Source organism: Chaetodon trifascialis, chromosome 12 (genome assembly GCF_039877785.1).
Source record: "Chaetodon trifascialis isolate fChaTrf1 chromosome 12, fChaTrf1.hap1, whole genome shotgun sequence".
In the NCBI taxonomy this organism is placed as follows: Eukaryota; Metazoa; Chordata; class Actinopteri; order Chaetodontiformes; family Chaetodontidae; genus Chaetodon; species Chaetodon trifascialis.
In genome coordinates, this window is record NC_092067.1 from 7,565,142 (window position 1) to 7,583,275 (window position 18,134).

Consider the following 18,134-nt stretch of genomic DNA (forward strand, 5'->3'; position numbering starts at 1 on the left):
TTTCAGCAGCTGGTCTCCCACACATGTGGCACAGGTAGTTTTAGCACAGCACAGTCAAAGGACTCCTTTACAATGCTGCCTTGTTGGACATGTGCTTGTCTCACAAATCTCAATTTCTACTTTTGTAATGTTGTCCCATGGCTGGCGTAATGCATAAGGGAGTCTTATTGGTCATGCCGTTTTTATGGGCTTCTGGCAATGGTCCTGAGGATGACAGTGAGCAGTCAGATGAGGTTGTACGGTTGATGTTGCACTCACAATGAAAATGATTATTGATTACTTTATTATCCTAAAAATATCACACTTTGTAGAGACACAACAGCACTAACGTTGGTGACAAATACAGTGTATTTCCTGTGGATGTGTCACAATAAAAGCCTGTGCATTCCAAGTTTAACGCTGAATGTGAACATGCAGCAGTAGAAAATGTTTGGTTTGCATTAACTTTATATAGAGTGACACAACTCTTGGACAGTGAACAATGAACAAAGAGACTGATATCAATTAGATGAAATTACAAACAGTTACAGTGGAACTCTTCTGCATTAGTAAGCAATTTGAGTCACACAAAAAGACGAACTATGCCAGTATCAATGAAAACCACTACAGAGGTACTATATATACAGAATATAAATATTATGAATGGTTATTGCTGTGAAACCACCGGTCATGAATAATATCACTGATGGGGTTGTACCATCGCAGTGTGTTGAAGTCGTTAGTGGTAATATGATGAATATTTACCACAAAGTGGAACACTTGGCTCGTCCAGACTGCCTGTGCATCCAGTAATGCCTGAGGCCCTGCTCTTGTTATTTCTGCTCAGACAGGCGGCAGATTAGGAGAACCAGGAACACATGTGTATGCAAGTTACTCCAAATCCACCCTTCAAAATTTGTACATGACCCACACTGTTGTATGTGAGGCAGTGGATATGATACTCATGGAGCCTGTAAAGTTTAACTTCCTTCCCTAAAATAATTCAAGGTCTGCTGTGGTTTTGAGTGGCACCACGGACCGCTCAACATTATGGAGACGTTTAAAGTTTATGTCTGCAGGCAGACAGACAAATAGAAACTGGAATATATAAAAGTCCATTCTATTTTTTACTTTTCGTAGTTTGAAGGCTTGGCCTCAAACATCACATCAACACAGTGTTTATTTAGACAAGGATTTTAAATTCAGATTTAGTCTTAGTCAAACTAAAGTGACATTTTAGTCTTTTTCTTGTGTTTTAGTTAAGATTTATTCAGTTTTAATTTCATCCTTGTTTTAGTCAGTGTTTTGGTCGTAATTCACACAGTGTCATGATACTGGAATTGATTTTGCTGCAGGATATTTCTCCTGCCTGTTAAAAGCAGAGATCTTCAACACAACCATCCTTTATGGCCTCTGCATGTATGGTTGTACAAAACAATCTCATTTGATGTTACAGATGTCACAGTAATCAAATTATTGGCCTGGGAAGGGCCGTCTGTCACTGTGCTGTGCGTTGAATTAAAGGTCACAGCCTGCTTTATAGTAATGGTTTTTTTGTTTGTTTGTTTTTTTACTGTGATCTCTAACTTAGGTTATCCGCCCAAACAGAGTTGACCAGTTTGTCTTGTCTTTATTCATCGGGGCATAATGAACAGAGATTTTGCTGTCATTTTTGCTGGTATTGTTTTCATTTATGTTGTTGCAATTTAGTCATAAAATAAAAGGATGTCAGTGAATACTTGCTGTCAAAATTTGACAAAATTAACACTGGTACAAGTCACCTTGTGCAGACTTTTGTGCTGTATTGGTTTTGAAGTTCTGCTGTAGCATCCATGCACATATATATGTTGTTCACATACACTTTCTTAATTTAACTTGAAAGCATTTTGCTGTGCTAATATTTGTTTTTGTTTGGCCCTGAGGTGGTGGTTCTTATATAACATCCAGGTAACTTCTGTTTCTCCTTGTCTCATCACTGAATCAGAGACTACTTCCGTACAGTCGTATGTTTACATTATTTCTTCCACTGTTATAGAGAGCAGGGGTTGAGGTGAGCAGAAGGTTTACAGCGGAGGCGACTTTGCTGGATGTGTGTTACTAAAACGAGAAAACTGCATATTTTTTCTTTAGCTGTGATGTCTTCACTCTCAACAGTCTGTACGGACACTGGAAATTAGACACAAGCAGTCACAATTTCTGAGGTCCCCAGGTGGCGTCTTTGTCGCCATAGCCTCGATTTGTAGTTAGTTATTTACATGTGCACTGTATCTCAGTTATTGTACATGCATAGGCTCCGAAGCTGCACTGTAACCCTTTAATGCACAATTGTGAACTCAGTTTCAGTAGATGAAACACAAAATACTCATACTCTATAAATGTTTGTGTTTTAAAAAAAGAAATGTATTTATTTTGTAGTGTCATTTTTCAGAGAGTGTGGTGCACAATACTATGACCTTAAAGCGAGGTCTAAGAGTTTACTGTCTCTTTGCCTCTCATCAGCAGCCATATTAACGCTCAGACATCGGGGAAGATGACGCACATGTCTGTGTCAGAAGGACAGCGCTGAGTATCTTTTTACACGCCAGACCACTCACTGTGCATGCTTTCAGCACAGTCAGATTGAATAGCACCTGATGGATCAAGGACCACCCACAACAGCTCAGCGCGCGCGCACACACACACACACACACACACACACACACACACACACACACACACACACACACACACACACACACACACACACACACACACACACACACACACACACACACACACACACACACACACACACACACACACCCGGGGTTTTCTCTCTAGTTGAGCGTGGCGTATGATCCGGGCTCTGCGATAAAGCAGCTTGGATTAAGTGTTACCAAATGTGCGTCCTCCAAAATAAGGTTTGGACTACGAGGCTGCGATCACAGCTGAATGTGCTGCAGTCAGCCATTTGTTAGTCGTTTAATTGAAGCAGTTTTATGTGTCAGCCTTGTTGCGGGTCCTTCATGATAATGAGTTAGTGAGTTGTGTTCTCACTGAGCGCGCATTTAGCGCAGTCAGTAAGTAGTTGCACACTGAAATATGTTTAGTTGTTTTGGCTCTGCACTCTGGCACGTTGAGTTTAAAATGACTACAGGGTTCAGATCAGCGATTATCACTGGTCCGCTTGATTACTTGTAACCAAGACCCTTACGGAGCGCCTTGTGTGTTTATGTTTGTGTAAAAATAGAGTTAAACAGGGCCGCAGCATTAGCATCTCTCCAGCTTTTTGTATCTCTCCTAAGCTACCATGTCCCAGGTCTGTTTGGATGGTGAAGGTCACATGACGTGCATGAACTTGGACTAGCTCTGTTGACTGGCTCTGGTCTCCTCACTAAGCCTCCCCTTCTAATCTTTCCTCACAACAGTCTGTCGTTACCTATCTAATCTATCTAATTCTTAAGTTTGAAACCAGCAGTGGTTTGATGCCAGAAAATAGTGGCTCCACATTTTGATCTAATTGCTTTTATGTTCTGTGAAACATTAGTGTTGGTAGCTTTCTCACTTTATTTGTCTCAGAGTCTCTGCCTGTAATTCTTTTTTAGTAAACATTACTCAAAGATTAGTTAATATATTTGTTCATCGAGTGATCCAGCAGCAGTAGTAGATGAATGTGGGAGTAAAACTACTGTATGGTGTGTTCATGGTAGTGAAGGAACATGTCATCCAGTTCAACAGTGTTGTTCATCGTTTCATAGATTCTGGACAACGGTGGGGCTCTGTGACACGGAGGAATACGATTAATCAGAGTTAGGATACTTACTAATATTTGTTTCTATAGGAACATTCAGTTGTTGGTTTTGGTCTTTTCATGGGATTTGTTGAGAATTAGAAAATTATAGAATGTTGCCAGACTGATCCTTTAAAATGTTTAAAATCATCTTTTTCTCTCTTTTTTTTTTAAAACAATGTGAAATGTGACACTCAAAGTGAGGTGACGTTTCACCTGAGCTCCACACAGAGTTTCAGCTCATTCCTTAGCTGTAAAGCCAAAACTTTACCTTTTCGGCTGCAGCAGGCAGCTGTTTTCAGTTGAAAAGCTCAAAAAACCAACTGTACACTCTGCTCTGCACCAAACAGTGGACAGAGCTGCAACAAGCTGCTGAACATGGTGGATCATTTAGCAGCTAAAGAGCCAGATATTTCCCCCAGGAGTTGGTAGAGACCAAAAACAGAGCTAAAAGAGAGTGACTATTGGACCTACAGTCATCAGGTGGACAGAAACTCCAAATGAATGATACTGTTGCTACTTAACTGCTGGATCTTCAAATAACTGTTGGGCAACATTTTGCTAACGAGTTTGCCACACTAACTTAAAAGATGATGCGTTAACAGCTTGTTTCTGCTGCCCTCAAGTGGCCCAAAAAAGTTATCTTATAGGACAGTGGTCCCCAAACCTTTTTTGCGCCAAGGACCGGTTTAATGTCACACAACATTTTCACGGACCAGCCATTGAGGTGTGGCAGATAAATACATCAAAATAAAATGATACGACCGTCTGCCCCTCTGCTCTCTTTATACATCGATGCTCTGCCCCCTAATGCTCTCTGGTCGCTATGGTAACGTTTAAACATGCCTTCAAAATATGATACAGATACACCATAAAAATTAGTAAAAAGTGCATGAAAAGTGTAACTCACCTTAACGCTCAATCAATGGGAGCCCTGAGCTTGTTTCTCTGCAACGAGGGAATGCAGGGTGCTTGGTCTGCAAGTGGCGAAGCAGTTTTGAAGGCTTCATTGCCTCATTAGAGAGTCGATCGCCACATATAATGCAGAGCGGGCTCGGTGTGTGGGAATCACCTGTCACGATAAATCCATATTTTAAGTAGGACTCCTGGTACTGTCTGTTAAATGCAGCTTTCCTTCTCTTTGAAGTCGTAGGCTCATCCTCTGCCTCCTCACTGGGCCTTTTTCCCTTCGTTAAGAAACTTTCTAACGATGTCTGTTTTTTGCTCATTTTGCTAGCTTGACTGTAAAATTTCAACGGCAACGTGTCACGTGACCGAGATGTACCGGAGAGAAACCTCATTTTTCAAAATAAGGCATCGTTCAGACTCAGATAACAAATAAAACGGAAATAATGTAAGTTATTTATTCTTTCTGTGCGGCCCGGTACCAAATGACCCACGGACTGGTACTGGTCCACGGCCCGGGGGTTGGGGATCACTGTTATAGGAGACTTAGAAAAGGTCTCACAGAAGTAAAGCTTCTGTGTTTGACATTTGGAAATGATTAAAAGTAAGTGGATAAGATTTTACTGAACTTACAGAACTTAAACATTATAGCCAAGACTTTACATTTTAATTTCCTTGGCACCACTCAACCTGACGTACAAGTGTTGGAACTTGCATCTTTTTTTCTTTCTTTTCACCAGACGACAAAAAGGGGCCCCCATCTTGAATTTCCTCCTTCAGTTGTTTTGACTTACACTGAGGGCCAAGCTAGCTGAAGCTGTGACTGCAGTGCTTATACACACACATACACACGCACACAATCAGAGGCCTTAGTTGAGTTTTCGCTGCTAATCACTCTCATATGTGCAGGGGCCACTAGAAGGCGTGTTGTTTTATCTCACGTCATCATATGTGTGTATGGCTGCGAGCATGTGTTGCCGGTTAACACTTAAACACAGAGCGAAGGTAAAAGTCTGTGCCTATTAGAAAAGTCTGTAAGGTACATGTGCAGTTGGATTTTGTGTGTATTGAGGATGGTTGTGCACATGCAGGAGTGTGTATGTAGCCAGTCGACATCAGTGCATCAGTTTGAAGACTCGAGTGGATTAAGAGCTTAGAGACGCACTCCTCCAGAGCTTTACACACAAACCCCCTTCATTCCCTTCACAGGATTGGGGTGACTTAATCTCTAATTTATTCTTCTCTGTGCCAGCTTCCCTTTAAGTCTTGTTGCTACAGCAAAGCATCATCTTGAATGCACAAGGTATTAAGTTGTATCTTTTGGTATGCCAAAAAATCCAACTCCACTCAGCCTTCTGTACGTCTGTCATTGATCAAAGCTGCATCATGTAAACCTGTCGATATGTTGATTTTGAAAGGATTTATGTCTGGATGTATTCATTGGGCACTTTAACCTTTATTCACTGAGGTCAGTTAACTACTAATTATTTTTTGCATAAATTCTGGTAAAGGTCTAAAGGCCTCTCAGCATGTGTTAAGAGGAGGCTAGAGAGGCTACTGAAGACTTAAGTATCACGACCAAAAATAAAGTCTGGCCTCAAACATTTGGATGCACAGTATGACACTCATGTTTGTCCCCCCCACCTCCTCTGCAGAAATCCTCAGACAACCTCGGCTATTATTTTTCCTCGTGTTAGCTGTAGTTGCAGAAGGAGGAACACAGGACGTGCAGATCAAGTTTCTAAGTGTGTGATGACGGACTGATGACCTTGCACATTGGTCCTCTTAAGTTCAAAATCATTATCCTGTTGTCAGAGTGACAGGGAGTGACAAAGATAGATATAACACAGACACAGAAATAAGTTCAAGATATAGTAATTACTGCTTAAATAGCCTTTTTTTGAATAGAATTTAATCTCCGCCTGGTATGAAATGGGGCTGCACGGTGGCGCAGCAGGTAGTGCGGGTGCCTCACCTCGCCGGTTCGATCCCAGGGTCAGGCGGGGCCTTTCTGTGTGAAGTTTGCATGTTCTTCCCGTGCATGCGTGGGTTCTCTCCGGGTACTCCGGCTTCCTCCCACAGACCAAAAACATGCTCATTAGGTTAATTGATGACTCTAAATTGTCCGTAGGTGTGAGTGTGAATGTTTGTCTGTCTTTGCATGTGGCCCTGCAATCGGCTGGCGACCGGCTCAGGGTGTACCCCGCCTCTCGCCCATTGTAGCTGGGATAGGCTCCAGCCCCCCGCAACCCCGAAAGGGATAGGCGGTATAGATAATGGATGGATGGATGGTATGAAATGTTCCCATGGATGCTTGCATGTGCTTTGATTGGCGAGTGCAGTGCGTTGCTGGTAGATGTTGACATGTCATCTATTTGTTCCTCATTGTTTTTATCAGAACCCCTGCTGCACTGACATAGTGGACTCATTGAAATAAATGAGAAAGCTGCATTTTTGATGCATCTCTGCTGTGGCCCTTAGAATCCAGCCAAGCCTGTAACAATTTTTGGTCCTTGAAAAATTTGTAATGATGGGCGCAGCAGACATAAGTCAGCTGGTACTGAAAATATACTGAGTATTTGGTTTAGTTGGATGTGTGCCTTTAAATGTTGGCAGTCGCCTTCATGAAGGCAAAAAGAGAGGAGTGAAGTCTTTCCAGGTTTCAGACACTGTACAGAATTTTAAATATCCAGTTTGATACCAATCATCCATGTGGCTCAAAAAGTGGTTTTGTTCCAGATGTCAGTGTGATACCAAGGAGATATATACTGATTCTAATGCGTTCAGACAGAAATAAAAGGGTGTGTGGCCCTCAGTGTGTGTGGGAGTCTGTCTGAGGCCTCCATCCTGACCCAAACTTAGATTCCTCTTTAATCCTCCAGTCATTTAAGTTACAGACTCCCAAGACATGAGGACACATGAGATGAAGGAGGAATGCAGGAGAGAGACAGGGAAGGAAAAGTGATAAGATGAGTCAGGATGAAGAGATTTTTAGAACTAAAGCAAAACTAATGCATGATATCTTCTTATTTGCTGCTCTGTTTGCTTTATTGTTTATCAGGTCTAACAGTTCGGACAGAGGTCTTTGTTCCTTTTGGGCTTACTGTAATTCAGGTTCTGACTCCTGAAAAAGCATACATAGGACTGTATAGTTGGAGTTAATAAATCAAGCTGTCTGTGTGACAGTACAATGTACTGTACAGTAAATACCCTCAAAGAGCCCTATCATCCCTGTGTTTGGTGTCTTGATGCCTGATACATGTCAGGGAGATAGACATTGATTCTAATGGGATCAAGTAGTCGTTAATGAGCATGGTGCCCTGTGTGTGCGTGTGTGTGTGTGTGTGTGTGTGTGTGTGTGTGTGTGTGTGTGTGTGTGTGTGTGTGTGTGTGTGTGTGTGTTGGGATGTCTGTGCCCTGGCATCCAGCTTAAACCTGCGCTGATCCTGCTGTATTTATCTCTTCAGACAAACTGAGCCACACGAGGACACTTTGTGTTAGAGTTGGGGTTTGATGGTATTTTCTTGCAGGGGGAGTCCAATATTAAATCTGCTTATTGAATCTGATTCCTTTTAAATCACCCCATCAAATCTATTTAGATTCAGTTTGTAACAAGTTTAAGTAACAGAAGTTGTGAAGAAAATCAACGACTGACATTCAAGTCACACAGCTGCAATGATATTGTGGAAATAATTACATTTTCAAATTTGAAATGATATGAGGTTCCTGAGTGCCTGTAACATCAAAGCTCTCAGCTCACTTCTCACCATCCCTGGCAGATAGGGACATCCTGACTCTGTCATCCTTTTCTCCAGACGTACAGACGAGAGAGCCAATTTTTTTTAGTTTTTATTTTACAATTCTGATTCCATATAAGTTGGGGTGCTGTGCAAAACATAAATAAAATAGAATGTGACAATTTGCTAATCCTTTTTAACATATAATCAACTGAAAACAGTACAAAGACAGTATATTTAATGTCTGACCTCATCAACTTCATTGATTTTTGTAAATATTTGCTTATTCTGAATTTGATGTAGCAACACGTTTCAAAAAAGTTGCCACAGGAGCAACTAAAGACTGGGGAAGTTGTAAAATGCTCCAAAAACACCTGTTTGGAACATTCCACAGGTAAACAAAAATTTAAAACAGTTTTTGCATATTTTATACTTGCCGTCGCACTTCACTTTCATTCAAACTTTCTTAAAAAGTGCATCTGTCTTGTGTATCTGGACCCTGAGCTGCAGTGTCGTTACACCCCGAATGGCCCCCTTTAAGCAATGCTTCCTTGTAACCTGATCTTAACACTTAGAAAATGTCACCTCTTTGGTCAAGTAGAAACTGTCCTTTTGCAAAGGCCAGCGGGACTCATGAGACTGAACCTGTCCCTGTTAGGCCTCTCTGTTTCACGGAGGGATTCTGGCAACAGCTAAACAGTATGCTGTGCCAGGGACAAGAAGACGGCGTGTCCTTTCCCAACTGCCTCAAAGCGAGACGAAATGGGACAAGTCCCCTGAGAAGTCAGATAAAGTCATAGGAAAAGTGCTCCACAAAGAAAGAATGAGGGAACATGGAGATTAGGAGATACAGTGTGACTGTGTACATACATGCAAGAGTGCGAACACTGCCTAAATATGACTGTAGTTTGGGAACATTTCAGTGGCAGTTTGGCAGTACCTGTGCTTGGGTACCGATCTTTTCCAGGTCAGGGGTTCAGAGGGAGGCTACACCTGAATGCATCGCTCGTGCTGTGGTCTGGAACATTCCTCTGGGCTTCAGTAATGACCTCCTAATGGCACTAATGAGCCTCCACAGAGGAGCCCTGCTCCACATGGGTCTGCTGGAAAAAAGAGAGGGCCGGGAGGGAGAGGGGGGAGAAAGGTAAACATAGAAATTGGTCGAAAGATGGAGTTAGATGTGGATGAGTGAAATGGAGAGGGATGTGAGTGAGAGATCTGTGGGAAAAGGGAAAGAGTGAGGGAAAGGATGGGAACAAAGAGGTAAACAAAGGAAAGAAAAGGAGAAAATGGAGTAGAAAAAACAGCCTCAGTATGCCCTGGAATTCTGTTCATTTTGGCTGAAAATTGAGTTCGCGTCCTGCCATGGACCTACAGTTAATGTTTGATCTCGATCTGACACATTCATCGTTGTTACCTCAACCACACAGTACTTTAATCTGACTTTTTCGTGCATTTCTTAGCCACAACCAGGATCTTTTCCTAACTGTGGCCACACTGTATGCCATGCAAAGATTTCACTGTAAAAACACTGAAATTGAAGTTTTTACTACATTGGAATGGAATTCTTTGTAAACACAGTCTAGTTTGGTTTCCTCAAATTCAACAAGCTGATTGTAATTTTATCTTTTCTTTCCCATACCTGTCTCTTCTCCTCTCTCTTCTTGCCCCTCTTGCCCTTTCCACCCTCTCTTACCTCGTCTTGATGCTCTTGTATGTGGAGGTGAGTTATCCATGGGGGAGCTCCAGGATCCCTTCCTTGTCAGCATCCACCTCATTGCTGACCCCGGCAACGGCAAGTTCCTGCAGCGTGCTGCTGATGCTGTGCTGGCGTGGGTTCACCCTGAGCTGCAGCTCTTCCGAGTGTCAGAGCGGGCCTCCCAGCGGCCTCGGCCCAAGCACCATCAAAACGGTAGCCTATCTGCTGGCTGCCAGCCGGCCCTGGCAGTCATCCTATTCCTTCAGGAGGCGTATGGTGGTGAGGAGCAGGTACTGATGCTGCACCGCACCCTGCAGAGGCCACCTTGGCACTACCACCACACTGAAAAAGTCAGCAATGGCCGGCGGATGCTACCGCTAGCACCATGCAGCCAGGACTTTTTCACCCTGTCTCCTGGCACGCCGCTGTGGGCTGTGCGACAGGTCCATTACGGCAAAGAAATTGTGCGATTTACTGTTTATTGCCGACATGAAAATTACACGGACATGGTGCGGCTTTACAAGCTGCTGCTTCAGCGGAGGGTTGCACAGAAGAAGGAGGACTTTTGTTTCTTTGTGGTGTACTCCAACCCGGATATGGAGATCCAGTTGTCATTCAAGAGGCTCCCGCGAGGTCAGAGTCCGGTGGTGCTGGAGTCAGCAGTGATGGAGGTCAGGGTACGAGATGTCGGGGCACTGGTGCCCCTGCTGCCACAGCCCTGCAGCCCGATCAGTGAGGTCCGCTGGCAGACGGAGGACTACGATGGAAATAAGATCTTGCTGCAGGTGAGAGTGCTTTTGGCTGGTGCCAGTTTTTACCTGTGCCAAATAAATCGTGGGTGTTTTTGCTATGAATACCTCCTTTATCATCCTATTTTTGGAATTAGTTTAGAGTATGGAGTGGTTTTGGGTCCGCTATCTATCTATTATCAATTCTCAGTCAGAGCACTGCTTCCCCAAGCTGCAGGACAAAATAAACATAGAAAGAAGAACATTTTACTTGTTCTGTCTACAGTCTGTAAGAAAAATGTCAGTCAGAAAAATGGTTCCTAGAGGGATGTAAAACAAATTCTACAGCCAAAAATAACATTCATACAGCAGACGACGCAGGTCTGAGTCTCCTTAATTTGTGTCCGTCTTTAATCCATCCATCCAGCCGTAAATTATCCATCACTGTCCAAACATACTTCATCCAGACTGTAAAAAGTTGCCATGTTCACACGCACGCACGCACGCACGCACGCACGCACGCACACACGCACACACGCACGCACACACACACACAAAATGGTCTTTGTTTGGAGAGTATCAGTTTCAGAGGTGATATGTGTCCAGGCAGTGCCAGATTAGTAGTTTTGAAAGTTCAAGCCGATTAGTCCATTACTGGGATTGGAACAGCACTGAGGGAAACAATAAACTAATCCGTCATGACAATGGACCATATGCATGATGCTTAACTACCACCTGCCACAAGTCATGTGGTCCTCCCTGCTGCAACACTGTATTTCTGTATGTGTCAGTTAGCTTAGCTTAGCACAAAGACTGGGAACAGTGGGAAAAATTAAATGAAGCAGCCAAATACGAGAGCGGTACTGATCTTCTCACCCAGCTCCTGGCCAGAAGTGAAGCAGAGGTAAGGGGATTTCCCAAAATGTCACTCTATGTCAGATTGGTATGGTCAGTGGCTCTAAATGTAACAAATCCAAACCTCAATAAGACTCTCACAGCTGCAGCAGACTCTGAACTGTTTCATTGTCACAATTGGAAACTAAACTCTACAGTTGCCAAAATCATCCAAAAATGACCCAGAACCTGAAAGCAAAACAGTTTCAGCTGCTGAGTGTTTTATCAGGTTTCTTTTTGAACTTCAGCGTGCTGTTAGCAGCATACACCATGAAATTTTAAGCTTTGTGTTTCACAGGAAGTACACCTTGGGATTCATAGTTGATTGTTCTCCTGAAGTACATAGGTTTGTCTCTTGAGTCTTTATCAAAGAAACCGATACAACAGTTGTTCAAGCTTTATGTCAGTTAGTCAAATGAGAGTCTGTCTAGAGTCTTCTAACATAGCCTATACTGAAAATGAGACTCTAACTTCATCACATTATTTTCTTTCAGGTCTGTGGAATTGGAACAAAAATGGAACTTTGTGGTACATTTTGTGTGTGGTGGCATATTATGAAATCAAGGGCTGCAACTAATGGCAAATAATCTGCCCTTTACTTTCTCAATTTATCTCAGTGTCACGCTGAACAGTTGCTATTTGTTGCTTGAAAAATGACTGAAGCTATTAGTCAGTAATAAAAATGGTTGAAGGTATATTTTCTGCTGATTTGTTTCAGCTTTGATAGTCAAAGAGTCAAAGCTTCGGAAGCAACAGCCACAGCCAAACTGCTGAGCATATGAGGAATTACATTTATTAACTTAAATCACAGATTGTGTGGCTTCTGCAGTATGGTGCAGCTGAGGATTAGAGTTCATTTGTGCTGTTTTTGGCTTGCTGAGGTCAGGTCTCTGGCTGACCTTGCTTATCCCAAGATAACTAAAGCTTACAAGAGTAAAGGGTCTGATCATCGCCACGTCAACAACCTCATTACCCAGCACCCCCTGCTGCGGCTCCTCACCGGCATTGTAGCATGTTATCCTCACGGGAAACTGGACAGATCCTGTCATGTCCTATTAGCTGATGGAGGCACACACACTTTCACCCAGACATGCACAGAAATAATTTCAGTAAATAACGTGTGTGCAGATGACCGGCGGCATCTTTGGATTAACAATACACACACACACACGCGCACACACACACGCACACACACACACACACACACACACACACACACACACACACACACACACACACACACACACACACACACACACACACACACACACAGTCGTGTTTCTGGGGACATTACATAGACTTACATTCATTTTCTGGAGACTGACCCTGACCATAACCATAATCACTCCTTGCCTAACCCTAACCTTAACCTAAACCTAACTTTATCCTGACCTTAACTGAAGCTTTCACCCTAAAATTGAATGATTTATGTTGTTTGGCCTTGTGTTTTGTCCCCATACGGACGGTATGTTCCCACAATGTGACTGCGTAAACAGATTTATGTCCCCACAACATGAGTAATACACATCCACACACACACACCAAAAACTCATCCTGCTTGTGCCTCCCTCAAGTGTCATTAAGTTTTAGATCACAGCATAAAAAGTAGACAACAACACTCACTGCTCCTTTCTTTCCTGTGTGGGAGAGATAAGAATGCAGCCATTCTTGCCTCAGAGGAAGGAGAAAACGACAAAGTGAAGAAGAGGGAGTGAGAGAAGGTTAAACAGGACGAAGAGGACTATAGAGGAGAGAGGGGAGAGACACTGAGCGGGAAGGGAGGAAAACACTGGGGTCTTTCACTCTTTTCTCCAGACACACTGACACATTTGTACTTTCATCCTTGTGAGGACCCTTGTTTACACGATATATTTCCAAGCCCATAAGTCTTAAGTGTAAACCTGCAGTAACTGTTTTTTGACAGCAAACAGTGGCTCACTTACCCATCCAGCAGTCATGGAGCAACATTAAGATTCATTTAGAGTGTTTCCGGCCACCTGATGTAACTCCAGTATCCACTCTCTTTTAGCTCTGTTTTTGGTCTCTATACAAACTCCTGAGAAAAATATCTGGTTCTTTAGGGCTAAATTCTCCATTACGTTCATCTGCTAATCACAAACTGTGTCTGTCTGCTGTCTTCTGCTGAGCAGGTGTGTACACTTCACTGAAAACAGCTGCCTGTTGTGAACCAAAACAGTAAATTATAAAAATTAGAGTGCTCTCTTACTCGCTATTTGTCCAAAGCAGCAGATAATGAGAGAGCTGGTGTGATTGTTTGCCTCTCAATCAGCAGAGTATCCTCTCAACAAGACACTCACGGAAACAGGTTTCCCCTTAACGAGCCATTTGCTTATCGAGTGGCACGCTGTTACTCTAGAGATCAACAGTCAACGATCAACAGCTTTTTTTGTGCTTTTTCGTTGTGCTTTTTTGGAATAACCTTTCACTTTTATCCAAGCTAGTAGCCAGCAAGCCATGCTCATGGCGTGGCTGTGGTCTGTCTGTCAGTCCACCATTTTGGCCCAGACTGAAATATCTCAATATCTATTGGATGAATTGCCATAAAGTTTTGCATGCATTCACAATCCCCAGAGGATGAAGAATATTTATTACTGCTAGAAATCAGACGGACGTGGTAAATGACAGTTCAACTTCTCAGGAAACTAAGATTTGCTTCCATGACATTTACTGTTGTTGAGCATGAACATATGGAAATCTGCGACCCCGCCTCCCTTCCCATGCTCCTGGAAATTATTGTCTTGAGGCTGCTGTGTGGAAAGTTCTTGCCTCTGCTTGTATTGTTTGGTTGGAAAGCCGGATGACAGAGCAGACATGAGAACAGAAACATGGAGAAACTATCAACATCAACATGTTTTAATCCTCGCAGAGAGGGAACACATAGCTGAGAGACTGAACCAACAGGGCAGTGAAATGAATCCTGCTGCAGCTGCCCTACATGTTAAATAAAGAACATTTCCACATTTGTGTCAGAACCAGGGAATCTACCATATTGCCTCTTACTTTTCCAGACCTGGTCCTTTGATGATGATAATCAGACTGTAGATCTGTCTTATACCAGGGTTTTCTGAACAGCAGTCTGTGTTTTGAGATACTTTGCTCTGTAAATGGAGGTGTGATACACATGGGGCTCCTCTGGACACTGATGAATTCTCCAGCTGCTGGTGTGATTCATAAAGTGGCCGGGCTAAGAAAAGGGAGTTTGAGGGGGCTTTGTAAACCCCCGGGTTCCCTCCTACCCCTACCTCCCTCACTTTGCTGCCTGCATGTTGCATGAGGAGTGCTTGGTTGCATGACAGCCCTAGAGGGAGTAGTTAGTAGTTTTGAATATGCACCTCCCTTCTTTGTAACCCCTGCGACCTCATATTGAACTACCCCTTCAGTACATACAAGATGTCTACAAACAAGCAAAATGTTTGACAAAAATCTTATCAAGCTGCTTTTTCAGAGATCAATAATGAAGCTGCAAGCATCAGCAAAATGCTGTGTGATCTTTAGAAATTTACTAGCATCAACCTATAAATTCTGCCAATGGAGGAAACAAAACTCTGGTCAGTAGGACTTGATATTGGCAGTGCGGACACTCTTTCCCCATGTTAGTGTCGTGTCATTTTATGCTCTGTTGCGAAGCACTCAAAGTCAATTATTCACTGATTATCTTTGTGATTAGTTTAGTAACTGAGATATGACTGTTGTTGATGGTTTACAGGTGTACAGTAAGTGATGAATTAGAGGTATGGACTCAATAAATGACCAAACCAACATTGTTTGTAATGGCAGTTGTTGGAGAACCTAATTGATGCAACACAGTGGCTCAAACTGCACTTATTTGTCTTTCAGTGACATGATGAGTGGTGGAGTGAAATGTCGATATGCAAGTTGAATTTTCTGGAATCAAGTGGTTTTGTTATACTAGTACTGCGGTTTGCCTCAAATCCTTGACTTGAAGTATACTTTAATGTTATAAGTCTTTTTCACAGCAGGAAAGGCACAGGTGCGATCAATAACATTAATAAGAACTGTATTCCAGATTAGCCAGTTCCAAGTCCCTGCTGTTTGGTTTGCTGGCTCACTGTCATGGCTTACTGAGACACTTAATGGAACAGAGCCAGCAAATGTTATTGGTTCCATTTGTGCTTTTTCTGCTGTGACAAATCAAAATGTCTGCCATGAATAAGGTATAGCTATTCTTTTTAATGAGATATATACTGTAGTGTTTCAGTGAAGACTGTGCCTGTCAACCAGTGCAACAAAAAAAAGAAAAATATATATTTATTTTATTTATGGATACTTAACAAATTAATTTTGTTTTGGTTTAGTGCAAGTAGTTTTAAGACTGTTTGGATTCTTGAAATAAGCAAACCCATCTGAAATAATTCATAATTATTCACTTGTAAGTTGAAACAAGTTTAATAATATATTGAAAATAGTGCTTTAGAAGATTATTTTTATCTTTGAGAAGAACAAATGAGATATAATCGCCCTAAAAGAAAATATTCTGACTTTCCTGAACAGCCTTTTTTGCAGTGTACCTCTAGTATAAACTTCACATTAGATGCTCTGATAAACTGATAAACACAGTCAAATAAACTATATATACTGTGTGTGTGTGTGTGTGTGTGTGTGTGTGTGTGTGTGTGTGTGTGTGTGTGTGTGTGTGTGTATACACATACATACTAATAGGTTTTCTTTTCCTTCCTGCTCAGGTCCAAGGTGCACACTTCAAACACCAACACGATCCCTGCCACATACCGTCTACTATCAGTGAATCGGCCTCAGCTCCATCCACCTTTACCAGAACTGCTGCCTCCTACAGGAACCGCCGGCATCACCATCGGGCGACATCCCGTCCCAGAGTCCACCAGACCCCTCATGGCTCCCACCCTCTGGCCTGCGAGGACCCAGATGAGCAGGAGCAGTGGGCTGACAGGCATCATCCGGACAGCTGGAGGACCCAGTGGAGGGGCCATCGGTCCAGCTCCCTCTTCTCTCTACCCAACTTGGGCTCAGCCAGTTCCCGCTCCACCTGCTCCTCTCCTGGCCCTTCTCCCAGCCACCATCACAGGAGCCACTCCCTCAACAGGAGCTCCTCCCTTGTACCACCGTTCCGCCTCAATGTGGATGCTCTGATTGGGGCAGAGGAGACAGATGTGGACACAGGGGACAAAGTAAATCCAGGCAGCAGTGTGGACCTCACAGTGGTGTCGGCATACATCAAATCCAGCCTGCCACAGACTTCTCGGCCATTATCGGCACCACCAGAAGACATGGGACCCTCCCTGTCTCCCGGCATCCGGGAGAGCACCTACAGGGCAGCCACACTGGGCCGGACTCGAAACAGCTTCACCACCAACACTCCCTCTACCTTGCTGGGGTTACGTATGCAAAGCACCAGTGTGAACACAAGTGGTGCACCCTCCCTCAGTGATGTTTCCATAAACCAGTCTGACAGTTGCAGCATTGTTAGCGCACCAGTTGAAGAGGCAGACAAGATAGACGAAGAAGAAGATCAAGAATTCTACATTTGATTTATTGTTGGAAGCTGAGAGGACTCACTCTGACCAGTGATGACAGACTTCAGGCCTGAGACAGTCCCACAGCTCTACTCTGCCCCCTAGTGCTTGATAGTAAATCTAAAATGACTGCAGTATGAAGTGGAGCTCAGCATGAACTCTATTTGATGTTCTCATGTATTTGTGGATATTGCCTTTTTGCATTTAGAAGTAAGCTTTGTAAATGTCCGGTTATATATAGGTAAATGAAAGTATTTAAAGGACCAATTACATAGCTGTGTAGAGATACACTATTCAATAAACAGTTTTCTCCATCATGTGTGCTCCACACTACCACTTTAAAACAACCTTTAAACCTTAACTCTCCATTTTATTTATTGTAAAGTGTTCATCCAAACAGCTATTATGGGGTTAATGTTAGAATATAAAAAACTGTATTTACATATTGAACATATCCAAACAGAACAACAGAATCTACAGATTCAAGATGAAGCAGGGTCTGAGGGCCCAAGTAGCTCATCAGGTAAGTGACTAACAAGCTATTTCATATTCCATGCAGAATCCACCAGAGTGTGTAGGAAGGGTCAGAGAGCTGATAGCGTCAGTCAGCTGGTACCTCAGTGTGGTTCCTGATTAGCAACAAACACTCTGGTAGCTAAGCTGCTAAGCTGGTAAACTGGCACTGAGTTAAATGCATGACTTGCAGTGCTGTGAACTTTGACTTTGAAGTTTGACTTGTAGTCTTGCAATTTAAAGATTTTCTCTATTTGAAAAGAACTGTGCCTTCTCTTGTCATCCATACACAGTAACTAAATGCACAGGTGAGTCGTTGTATGGACCACCACCATAGCTATGTCACTGCCCAATAATGGCCTGGAGTGCAAACACTCA

General features: G+C 42.9%; 1 protein-coding gene across 2 annotated transcripts in view; it reads left to right on the forward strand.

The window, feature by feature from the left end:
* LOC139340292 (protein FAM124A) overlaps positions 1–17,768 on the forward strand; it is a 30,256-nt gene extending 12,488 nt beyond the window's left edge. For both annotated transcript variants that reach the window (XM_070976048.1, XM_070976049.1), the window contains 2 exons: positions 10,115–10,875; positions 16,437–17,768. In XM_070976048.1, coding sequence (XP_070832149.1) covers positions 10,115–10,875; positions 16,437–17,258 — 1,583 coding nt within the window. In that variant the 3' untranslated portion in view covers positions 17,259–17,768. The remainder of the gene's footprint in view (positions 1–10,114; positions 10,876–16,436) is intronic.
* Positions 17,769–18,134: the final 366 nt, after the last annotated feature.